This window comes from Lissotriton vulgaris, chromosome 1_2 (assembly GCF_964263255.1).
Source record: "Lissotriton vulgaris chromosome 1_2, aLisVul1.2, whole genome shotgun sequence".
In the NCBI taxonomy this organism is placed as follows: Eukaryota; Metazoa; Chordata; class Amphibia; order Caudata; family Salamandridae; genus Lissotriton; species Lissotriton vulgaris.
The window spans coordinates 164,337,481-164,349,947 of NC_141686.1; the positions used below are offsets into that span (position 1 = coordinate 164,337,481).

Here is a 12,467-nt window from a genome sequence, read left to right on the forward strand (position 1 = left end):
TGCTATGGGACACACTGAAGGCAGTACTCAGGGGGTAATTCATTGCCATTGTGGCTAAACTTAATTGGGACAGGGGAAGCAAGAGTGAACAGCTGGAAGACACGGTTAGGGAGCCGGAGGGATCCACAGGTGCACAGGCTCTATTCAGTCAAGACAACCGCTCACTGTAGCACGCAAACAGTTGAATGCCTTGGACATGGACAGGGCGGAACACCCCCTCCTGCCCACTAGACAAAAATATTATGACGGGGAGACAAGGCTGGTAAAATATTGGCTTATAAGCTGCGAATACAAACAACCCAACGCAGAGTACAGGAGCTTGTAGATCCGGGGGAGGAGGAACTGAGGTCTGATGATCAGATAGCAGGCACTCTATTCCGCAAATACGCTTGACGATGCAACAGCGGCAGACTATGCTGCACAATCCCTGGTCACTGCCCACAGCGGAGGCTGCTAAACTAGATGCTGACATAAGCTCAGTGGAAGGGGTCCCCGGCATCCAGTGGCCCCCCTGGGTAACATTTGTACTTATCCTTGCCCCTTACTAGCTCGCCTCTACAGCATTAGCACCACTGGGGGCCTTTCTCCATCCATGCAAACTGCAGTAATTGTGCTTTTGCCAAAACCAGGGAAGGGCCTGAAGAGCTGTGCATCGTACCAACCTCTTTCCTTGTTAAACGTAGATCTGAAAATCTTAACTAGCATCCTAGTGGCCCGCCTAGCCCCTTACATGTAGGTTTTAATCGGAAGGGGTGCCCTCTATCGCCCCTGCTATTTGCACTCCACATGGAGCCATTTGCAGAGCGAATACAGCAACAGGCCAACATCCACAGCATTCGCATGGGGAAAGAGAACACAAAATCTCCCTGTATGCTGATGACATACTACTGATTCTGACACAACCGTTTCTTCCCCCCTGTTGTGAGTAAAGGTGAAATTTGCGGCAGTGTCCTGCTCTAAAATTAACCTCCAGAAGACACAAGCTCTAGGCATGATAATGCCCAAAGAGGACAAATCACATCTGACAACCCTATTCCACTTCAGATGGACGACTGAGGGGGTGCCTTACTTGGGGCTATAGATTTTTCCCATGCCTGAATGCACGTCTCACGAAAACTACACAACCTTGCTTGCTATGGCAGAAATGGAACTTGAAGCCTGTAGGAAATACACTGTCCTGGCTAGGCAGATAGGTGGCAGTAAAGATGACATTGCTTCCTCGCATCTTATATATTATGCAGACATTACCTCTACAACTACCCCTATCGATCCTCACCATGTTGCAACACCTCATTGGAGACACTGTGTAGTTAGGCAAACGACCCCGTATGCCCCGGCAACTGACATTTCTCAAACAGAAAGATGAAGGGCTGGGAGTCCCCCACCTGGAAAGATATTACCAGGCAGCCCAACTGTGATACATGGTAGAAAGGTACCGCACAGAGGGCCCGATTCACCGAACTAACTAAAGATAAAATCCTAAACTTACTACTTTTGGTATTCACAGAAGTTAGGATTTTGTCTTAAGTTTGTCTTAAGACAGACTTAAGACAGACTTAAGTTAGGATTTTGTCTTAAGTCTGTCTTAAGACAAAATCCTAACTTCTGTGAATACCAAAAGTAGTAAGTTTAGGATTTTGTCTTAAGTTAGTTCTATGAATCAGGCACAGAGTCTGAAAAGCATTGGTGCTTTATCGACCATGCAGTGGCAGGGATCCATATTTGGAATATCCCCTGGCTGCCGAAGAAACATTGACCGACTGGAGTGTATTTCTCCCAGTAACAAGGGCTAATGCTGGGAGTGTGTGACAGGATACAGGTTGCTCGTCGCCTCGCCACACTGACTTCGTCACTGACTCCAATTTGTTTGTCTTAAGACAGCCTTAAGATAGACTTAAGACAAAATCCTAACTTAAGTCTGTCTTAAGTCTGTCTTAAAACAAACTTAAGACAAAATCCTAACTTCTGTGAATACCAAAAGTAGTAAGTTTAGGATTTTGTCTTAGTGCATTTTGAAAAAAAATTCCAATAGCAAGACAGTTTTTAGAGTCGATCAAATGTTCGTCGCTCCCACGATCCTCACCATGTTGCAACACCTCATTGGAGACACTGTGTAGTTAGGCAAACGACCCCGTATGCCCCGGCAACTGACATTTCTCAAACAGAAAGATGAAGGGCTGGGAGTCCCCCACCTGGAAAGATATTACCAGGCAGCCCAACTGTGATACATGGTAGAAAGGTACCGCACAGAGGGCCCGATTCACCGAACTAACTAAAGATAAAATCCTAAACTTACTACTTTTGGTATTCACAGAAGTTAGGATTTTGTCTTAAGTTTGTCTTAAGACAGACTTAAGACAGACTTAAGACAGACTTAAGTTAGGATTTTGTCTTAAGTCTGTCTTAAGACAAAATCCTAACTTCTGTGAATACCAAAAGTAGTAAGTTTAGGATTTTGTCTTAAGTTAGTTCTATGAATCAGGCACAGAGTCTGAAAAGCATTGGTGCTTTATCGACCATGCAGTGGCAGGGATCCATATTTGGAATATCCCCTGGCTGCCGAAGAAACATTGACCGACTGGAGTGTATTTCTCCCAGTAACAAGGGCTAATGCTGGGAGTGTGTGACAGGATACAGGTTGCTCGTCGCCTCGCCACACTGACTTCGTCACTGACTCCAATTTGTTTGTCTTAAGACAGCCTTAAGATAGACTTAAGACAAAATCCTAACTTAAGTCTGTCTTAAGTCTGTCTTAAAACAAACTTAAGACAAAATCCTAACTTCTGTGAATACCAAAAGTAGTAAGTTTAGGATTTTGTCTTAGTGCATTTTGAAAAAAAATTCCAATAGCAAGACAGTTTTTAGAGTCGATCAAATGTTCGTCGCTCCCACATCTGTAGGGAGGTAAGGTGTGTTAGGAGCATCAAAGCATGCAGACACGAGCGTGACATCTCTCTCACAGCTCGTTGCTGCCTCGCGTCACTTTGGGAATGTTATGTTTTAAATGTGACAAGTTTGGAACGTAGAAGGTAACGGGGTTCACTTATTTGTCCTTTATACTTGCTGCTTAAAAGACGTGTTTTAAGGATCAATCCACATCAAGAGAATTACCGTCTCTTTCTTTTCATTCCTGCATACTGGACTTTCCTACAATTACTAATTCTCTGCTATCTTTAAATTGTGGACCTTGAGGGTGCACTACGACTCTGCACGAGGTTGCAGACTCACTGGTGATAGAAAGGTGAGCTGCCAAAATTTTCTCCAGTGTCACACTGTTAGATCTGGGGGTCTCTAGTTGGCAATGGTATTCACCTTTGTCCAAATAGGGACCCTTACTTCTAAATCAGGATAAGGGGATTACACTCCTTAATAACCCCTGCTCACCCCCTTGGTAGCTTGGCACAAGCAGACAGGCTTATCTCAGAGGCAGTGTGTTAAGCATTTGTGAATATACACAGTAATACAGTGACAATACTACAGATGATAAAATAATTACTCTTTAAATAGACTTAAACACAAGACCACAAACAACAAAAATCCACAATACTACACTTAAGATTACTTAAAAAATTATTAAAGGGGGCGTGGCCAAGATGGCGGCCTGAGAGGACGCGACGCGAAGAGGCTCCTCGTCCCAAACCCCCATTAAATCACAATCGCATATTCCTTCTCCCCTACACGCTCTAGAGGCTACCTGCTTCGAGCGGAATACCTGCCGGGTTCCCGGGCGAGATCACACGCGCCAGTTACCGGGGTGCAGATCCATCAGCGGCGATGGAAGCTGTTCCGGGCCGGGGAAGAGAACGCGGCAGCCCAGCCCGCCGGACGAAGGCAGATGGCGGAGCTCTGCACGGCAGACTGGCTGACATTGCACTGAGGCACGGCGGACCCCCGACTTCGAGAAGGGAGACGTGAAGCGAGGAGCAGGGGCCCGACCGCCGGTCGCCCGGTGGGAGGCGCGCGGAGCTGAGCCAGGCGGCACGAAGCAACACCAGAGGTCCCGGCTTGGGCCTACTCAGCGGGAGAGGAAATGGACGGCGCGGGAGACAGGCGATTCCCCGCACGGAGGTGAGGAGCGAGCCAGTGGGGCTCCTGGGGTCCGGATTTTAGGGGGCAGGCACTCGAGCCCCCGGCGTGAGGGCCTAACCGAAGCCTAGAGGTTGGGGCCCTTCGGCAATGCCACGAGGCAGCATCAAGGCACAGCAGCGGCCACACGGCCACGCGCCCCCACACAGGTCGAAAGAGAGTGTCTCTAGAGGGCAGATACCGAGTCACCAGGGAGGGCCTGGCAGGACGAAGGGAACAGGTCCCGGTGCCGAGGGTGAGGACTCGGGGGGGGCACCAATCGAGCCCCCGGCGATCAGTGGTAGCCCAGCACGCGGAGTGGCGGTGATCCGGTTGAGAGGACACGACTGCAGGCCCAGCACGGAGATAGGCCGCCGCGTGGCCCGGCCGCGGGCCCCTAGCTGGTGGACGCAAGAGACCCATCGCAGTCCGCACAATCGGCACTCAGCCTCCCTCACGGACCCGCCACTGACCGTGAACTTGCTGGGGGACACAGCAGGCGTGTGGGATACTGCCGGACTCAAAAGAGAGGTAGAACATGTCATCCACAAACCACAGAGGGGGTTTGTACCATCCGAGAAATGCTGGCTAAAGGAGCATCAAAGGGGGAGAAGAGCCCCGACAAACCAACGCCTCAGCCTAAAGAGAAGGAACGGGACGAGGGGGAAGCCTCAGCAACTAAATCGTTCATGGAAGCCCTACTTACTTCTCTTAGGGAAGACATTCAAACTCTCAAGCAAGACATGGCGGGAGGATACAAGGAACTGCACCGCGACATTGACGAACTTGGAGAACGAGTGGCGGAGGTCGAGAACACTGGGCAAGCCAGAAGTGAAGAGGTAGAACTCCTACAGCAAGAAATTATCCGGCTCCACGAACAACACACCGACCTACAGGCACACACGGAGGACCTTGAAAACCGCTCGAGACGCAACAATATACGAGTCCGAAATGTACCATCTAAGGCGGAGGGGGAGAATGTCACGGCCAATTGTGGTCACAAAACACTTGCAATTTACCACCTACTTCATGTAGGTGGTAAACCATTCGCAAATGGGAAAGGGTACCTGGGGATGGGTCAAGAAATATTTTTTACAGGCAAGCATTGGTCCCAGGGACCACTGCCTGCCCTTAAAAAAAATGAAACTGAAAAGTTTCATTTTTCTTTTTTTTTTAAATGCGTCCCGTTTTCCTGTAAGGAAAGCGGGCTGCATTTTAAAAAAAGAACTGCTTTATTTAAAAGCAGTCACAGACATGGTGGTCTGCTGACCCCAGCAGGCCACCATTCCTGTGAGTGCTAGTCATTCCTAATGGGTTGCAAATTGCGCCTTACTCATTATTATTAATGAGGCATGCAATTGGCGGCCCCATTAGGAATCGCAAACAATGTATGAGACACTATTGTACAACACAGTTTACGAGTCGCAAATTGGTGAGTCGTACATCTGGCACTCGATCTCTGAGTGTGATAAATTGCACAATATAAATCTGCTGCAAGACAAACAAGCATTTGAAATGCAATTGGTCTTGCCTTTGGGACCTTATATGTATTTAGCTATGTAGCAATATTAGTCTGGGAGCTGAAACATCTACTGTTCTTTAACATGGAGGTAAAGTAAACTGTGTATATTGTCACGATCTCATGATGGGAACATCCGTCTACATGTACACAGGATCGTAAAAGCATCATCCTTACTGTATAAGATACATGTGAAACTATGTTTAATTGTATAAAAACCAATAACAAATATTTTTTTTAAAATGGAGGTAAAGTCAGCACCAAACTGCGTGACATGCCAGGTAGTGGAACACATGGAGAGAAATATTGCCTTTCAGCGGGAAATGGTATAGGCGAAAGCTATGTTTTTAATATAAAATCAGGGCTTTCGGTGGTTAAAGTGATTCTGGTGTTTTACTGACTTCTGCTGGTCGTTTTTCTATCAAGAAAGTTAAATAGAGGTAGTTGGCAAAAAGAAAATGTTTTTAAAAGTCCCTCAGCAGAAAGCAATTCTGGTATTTAACTGACCTCTGCTGGTCGTTTTCTATCAAGACAGTTAAATAGAGGCAGTTGAATAGAACAGTCCCTAACCGGAAGCAGACACGTCGTAGGGTGATCTCTAGAGCCCACAAAGTACTTACACATATAAGTAATTTCCTAAAGTATATACAAGAGGTCTCGAATGCTCGACCTAAAATGCAGAAAGATGCAAAATTATATGAAAAATTTGTTCCACCCAAGCAGATGTTAACAGTATTTTGGCAATGGGAAACTGATAAGAGAAGCAGCTGAGGAACAAGCATTGGTGAATGCAGGAAAATTTGCTAAAGCCAATATAAATGGAGAAAAAGTAAGTGGCAAGCACGAGAACCAATGAAAAGCCAGGAAAGAGAGGGGGCAGGAGGTAAAGTCCCTTTTAAGTTTATATTAAAGCCAATAGATTTCACAAACACAGCCCAAGCGCTGTACAGGTGAAATCTAAAAAGTGAAGAAAGGCATGGATAATCCTCGGTGAACAAAATATCGAGTCCAAAATATCGAATGGACATAATATCGAGTTTTAAATATAGAATGGACAAAATATCAAATGGACAGAATATAGACATCAAAAATATCGTTTTTAAGGTAAGTAATGTAATATCTAATGTTAAAAATATAGAAAGTTAAAATATCGAAGTATATAATATAGGTTATTAAAATTATCCATTTTTTAATAATATCGAATTTTTTATAGTGTTTTTTATGTTATTATATGTGTGAAAAGTGTGTATTTATGTTTTAATTAATTTTAATTAATGCATTTTATTTTTATAATTTTTGCGTAATTTAATTCTGTAGCTGGTTGTGGGTTTATAGGGGAATAGGGTGGGAAGTAATGTAATTATAATTAATTAAATATGTACATTTATTTATTGGTATTAATTTTTAATTAATTGTTAATTAATTTATATTTGGTAATTAATTAAATTTTAATAGGTAATTAATTTTAATTATTTGATTAATTGCTAATTATGTTAATTTTACTAATTTATTTTCTGTAGTGGGTTATGGGTTTATAGGTGGGAAGTACTTTAATTATAATTAATTAAATATGTAAATGTATTTATTGGTATTAGTTTTTAATTATTTGTTAATTAATTTATATTTGGTAATTAATTACATTTTAATAGGTAATTAATTTTAATTAATTGATTAATTGCTAATTATGTTAATTTTACTAATTTATTTTCTGTTGCGGGTTGTGGGTTTATAGGGGAATTGGGTGGGAAGTAATTTAATTATAATTAATTAAATAATTAAATGTATTTAATTGTATTTAATTCGAAATAATTGTTAATTTTTATTTATTAAATAATTCATTGTTAATTTGTAATTAATTTGTATTAATAGGTAACTAATTGTAATAATGAATGTTAATTAGTAATTTCAATAGATTATTTATTATATTATATTACATTGGTAATTACTTTTAAATAATTTTTTATAGATATTAATTTATATTTTTTTAAATAATATATGAAGTATTTACTTTCCCTAATGTTGCATTCTCTGGAGTGGGAATAGTAATTTTAACCCTTACGCTATCAAATGCTTTCCCTACTGTTGCACTCTTTGGAGTGGGAATAGTAATTTTGACCCCTAAGCTATCCAACGCTTTCCCTACTGTTGCACCCACTGGAGTGGGAATAGTAAATTTTACCTCTACGCTATCCAACGCTTTCCCTACTGTTGCACCCACTGGAGTGGAAATAGTAAATTTTACCTCTACGCTATCCAACGCTTTCCCTACTGTTGCACCCCCTGGAGTGGGAATAGTAATTTTAACCCCTACGCTATCCAACGCTTTCCCTACTGTTGCACTCTTTGGAGTGGGAATAGAAATTTTTACCCTTACGCTATCCAACGCTTTCCCTACTGTTGCACCCACTGGAGTGGGAATAGTAATTTTTCCCCTACGCTATCCAACGCTATCCCTACTGTTGCACTCTTTGGAGTGGGAATAGTAATTTTAGCTCCTACGCTATCCAACGCTTTCCCTACTGTTGCACTCTTTGTAGTGGGAATAGTAATTTTTACCCCTACGCTATCCAACGCTTTCCCTACTGTTGCACCCACTGGAGTGGGAATAGTAAATTTTTACCCTTACGCTATCCAACGCTTTCCCTACTGTTGCACCCACTGGAGTGGGAATAGTAATTTTTACCCCTACGCTATCCAACGCTATCCCTACTGTTGCACTCTTTGGAGTGGGAATAGTAATTTTAGCTCCTACGCTATCCAACACTTTCCCTACTGTTGCACTATTTGGAGTGGGAATAGTAATTTTTACCCCTACGCTATCCGATGCTTTCCCTACTGTGTCACTCCTTGGAGTTGGAATAGTAATTTTTACCCCTATGCTATCCAACGCTTTCCCTAATGTTGCACCCACTCACTGGAGTGGGAATAGTAATTTTTATCCCTATGCTATCCAACGCTTTCCCTACTGTTGCATTCTTTGGAGTGGGAATACACTTACGCTATTGTACAGTAATATTATTGGATATTATTTAATTATATTATGTTACTATATATATATGTTTTAACAAATTTACTAAGGGCCTCATTTAAAGTTTAGCGGACAGAGTAGTATCTGTTCAGTTAGTGGAGGACATTACTTCCACCTTCCTGTCTGTAGGCTGACCACAAATTTAGAGATGACAGTCTGTGGTCACGTCTGTGCAATGAAGGGAGCCCCCAGTGTACTAAAAGTTTGGTTAACGTCTGCCATCACTTTTGGCAGCGACACTCCAAACTATTGAATTATTATTGTATTTAAAAAAAAACTCTCAAAGTGGGAGTTTGTTTTTGAAAAAACGAATCAACCCCAAACCCCGATGTTTTTTCCTGTCCCACACCTCCAGGTTTTTCCTCACAGTGGTGGACTGCATTACACCATCAACCGTAAAAAGGGAGCTCAGTGTAATGTACTTCCTCCAACAGCCCCTCCTCCATTGGCCTGTTAGATGAAGTATTCCACCAAAGGAGCCAACAGCTCTCAGTCAATAGAAAACTTAAGGTCAGTCTGTCTCTAAATGAGGAAGGCGGACTGAGGTTTGGCTGGCAGGGCACGCTATTGAATTTTTAATGGAGTACACTGTCCACCAAACCCTAAATATGGTCCTTACTTTGTTTCTGCTGAGTAATCCTCTAAAGAGAATGCTTTAAAACATAAGCACATTGAGCCGGCACTAGTTCTTTGATGTAGTAAGTCACAGCTGTCAAGATATCGGAGTCGGTTGTAACAAGCCTTTCTAAAATTTTTCCTTTTGTTTTATGGAAACAAACATGAACCATCATCAATGGAGATATCTCAGAACACCCACTGTCTGAAAATCCCTCCTCTTTGCAATCCTTGTTTTACATACCTCCCATGTGGTGCGCAGGTCAGTATTCAAGCAGATGACTTTTCCAGCTTCATCCAGAGGAAAAAAGCTGTCTCCAGGCTGAAAAGGAAACAGAAGCATAAGGGAACAGCACAACTACAAAGCTATGCCACTTGTATTTTTAAGGTGCCTCGGCGCAGAGAATCACAACCTGTCTAAAATGTGTACCTATTCTTAGTTTCAGAATGTAGCCATCCTTCTCTGCTGCACCTGGGTTTTCAAGGTGTGTGTTATGTCGTATTGTGTGTATGTTCTGTTTATGTTGTGTTGCGCTGCATGGATGTAGGATGTAGGATGTATTGTCCTCAGTGAGTGCTTGAAGTTTGCTTGTTTTAATATTGGGAATATAGATTTTGGTTACAGAAGGGTGGTTTAGGAGACACAATGAAGGCGACCATCTGTGAGCACGAACCTGGGAGTGATCTGCATCGTGAGTTCAGAATAAACAGCTTTCCAACTCCCCATCATCGTGGACTGTGTCTTCTTAACAGTATGCTCATCTACCCCTTGTATGACCGTACATTTGCAAATGCATGTCGCATTTCTTTCATTCATTTAACAGGCCACACTCTCCTCTTTACTGGTGATGTATTCCAAAAAGCTACCTTGCTATCATACTTGCTCCCAAGTTCCTAATGATTTCCAAGGTTAAGCGTGGATGCTGCCTCTGAAGTCAGAAGCAAACCAATAGCCTGGAGTTTGGTTTAATTTCCAAGTCATATAGAAAAAAGAAGACCCTGTCCTTGAAATGGCACTAAAGATTTTTAAAAAGAGGTATCTCTCTCTATCTATCTATCTATCTATCTATCTATCTATCTATCTATCTATCTATCTATATATATATATAGATAGGTATATATGCATGTATGGATATATATGCATGTATATCTATATGCATGCATACTGGCTCCAGTAGGTAGTTATATTTAGGATCTAGTTTCATAGGAAAACCTTTTTTTTGCCTGCCTCTATCTTTGGTACCGGTTGATTAATCTTCACAAAATGTTCCCCAAAAAGTATCACGTTGGGTCTTGTTGTGTATAGAAAGTTTAGGGGTAATCTGTCAAGCGGGCCGAAAAGTGGGTGGGGGTAAAAAAAGTGCTTATCCCATGTTAAATCCTGTAGGAAATGTACACAGGACTACAGCCTGTAGCGCTGAATGGAATGACAGTAAATATGGCAGAAAGGTAGCTGTTCGTCCAGAAATTGACCTCTTTGTTATTTGGTGTAAATACGTTCAGTAGTGTTAGAGTTAATAAAATAAATCCAAATGTATATATCTAGGTATGCGAAACCTCCGGAAGCCCTCCCAATTTTGTGCAGCGAACTGATTGGCTGCCAACAGTTCAACCAGGAAGTATTGATAGCCATATTGGTGCTCGACTGCAGCTGAGTCTCAAACAAAAAGATATTCAAAAAAGAAAAGGGGGGCTGGGTAGGAATACCCTGGCCCCATAGCCAGGGCTAAAAATCATTTTCTTTTTAATTATTTCATTTTGTGATCAAAAGATTTATATTCAAAGCACAAAAAAATGTACTTGTGCTTATATCCGAATTCGCTATGTTTAGATTTAAGCGAAAAAGTCTCCTTATTTACAGGACAGTTTAACTCGCATATAGTTTACCTTGTATAGAAGGAGCCGGATGAGACTTTAATCTATATCTCATCAACAATGTAAAAGATTATATGTTCCACTTTATTTATTCCTATTGTGCTGATGTTCCCCATCATGATATTTAGAGAGATGAGGTTGTGATGCATATAATATAATGAATATGGTTCTGTAGGAAGATCAACTGTTGTGAGGTTAAAAGAGTATTTAATGTGTGAACTTAAGTTATGCATCTGTTTAATGAAGATTTTCCCCATGGAGAATCTTAGAGAGCTTAAAAAAAATAATTGTATATATGTTTTTTCTATAGCCCTGAAGAAGTCTCTTTCCGAGACGAAACGCGGCGGCTATGGTCTTTTAACCAATATTGAATAAAGAATCAATTGGAACAAAAAGAAAATACTTGGAATCCAGGAATCTTCTTTATGTGCCTAATATTGTGAACTTTCTTTGATCATTCTGTGCTGAGGGCTGAACTAATTGTTTTGATGTTCATATAGGATTTGTTTCCTTGTCAAGGAGTGTAGAGGGAAGTGCTCCTTGGTTCTGTGCACTGTTATCTACTGCTCAGATATTACATTGTCGGATGCGGATCGGTACAGCCTCTACCCTCAGTATTTGTTTATATATATATATATATATATATATATATATATATATATATATATATATATATATATATATATATATATATATATATATGTAATTTTTTTCCAAAAATTTGTGCCGTCCATCAATTGTCGCTCTTTTTGGCATGGGTGCAGCAGGTCGCGGAGGCAGCTCCGCGACGTATTTCACCACACACAGTTGCCCCAACATAAAAACTGCTGCCCACTCCGGCTGATCATGAAAATCTAATTTATTCCATCAATTCCATAGTAGACTAACACAAACGCGTTTCGGCCACCTGACCTTCGTCAATGTTAGTTAACATAACTTTCAGTCTACTTTATATGACAAACCATTTCATTTGTTTTCTCTTTTTCCAATCAGATTTTTTAGATATGGAAAAGGGACCAAACACAAGATCGGTCAAACATACTTTTCATGTCGGCCATCTTGGCTTACCTCTATTTGCATTGTAAAATATTATTGTTTCATACATCAGTTAACTATTCCATGGGCATAACAATTCTGCATAGAATTCAACATGTTTATTTTGAAAAGTCAAAAATATACATGACCATAATGCAATTTAGATACTTAAATTAAGCATTTCAAATTTTAAAATGTTTTCAATTTCATTTTTGTTGCTCCTGTGATACTGACTCCCTGATGTTATACCCAGCCAATATCAGTTAATACCATCGAAAATCACACAGATCGACATTCATTTCACTGTTTTCTTACAAACAGGAGAACCAA

The 12,467-nt window shown here is 41.4% G+C and overlaps 1 protein-coding gene across 1 annotated transcript in view; it reads right to left on the bottom strand.

The window, feature by feature from the left end:
• Positions 1-12,467, bottom strand: part of LOC147734757 (aldo-keto reductase family 1 member C1-like) — a 143,447-nt gene that overhangs the window by 62,373 nt on the left and 68,607 nt on the right. Inside the window, exon 4 of the mRNA XM_086953628.1 lies at positions 9,472-9,549. Within this exon, the coding sequence (XP_086809754.1) occupies positions 9,472-9,549 (78 nt within the window). The remainder of the gene's footprint in view (positions 1-9,471; positions 9,550-12,467) is intronic.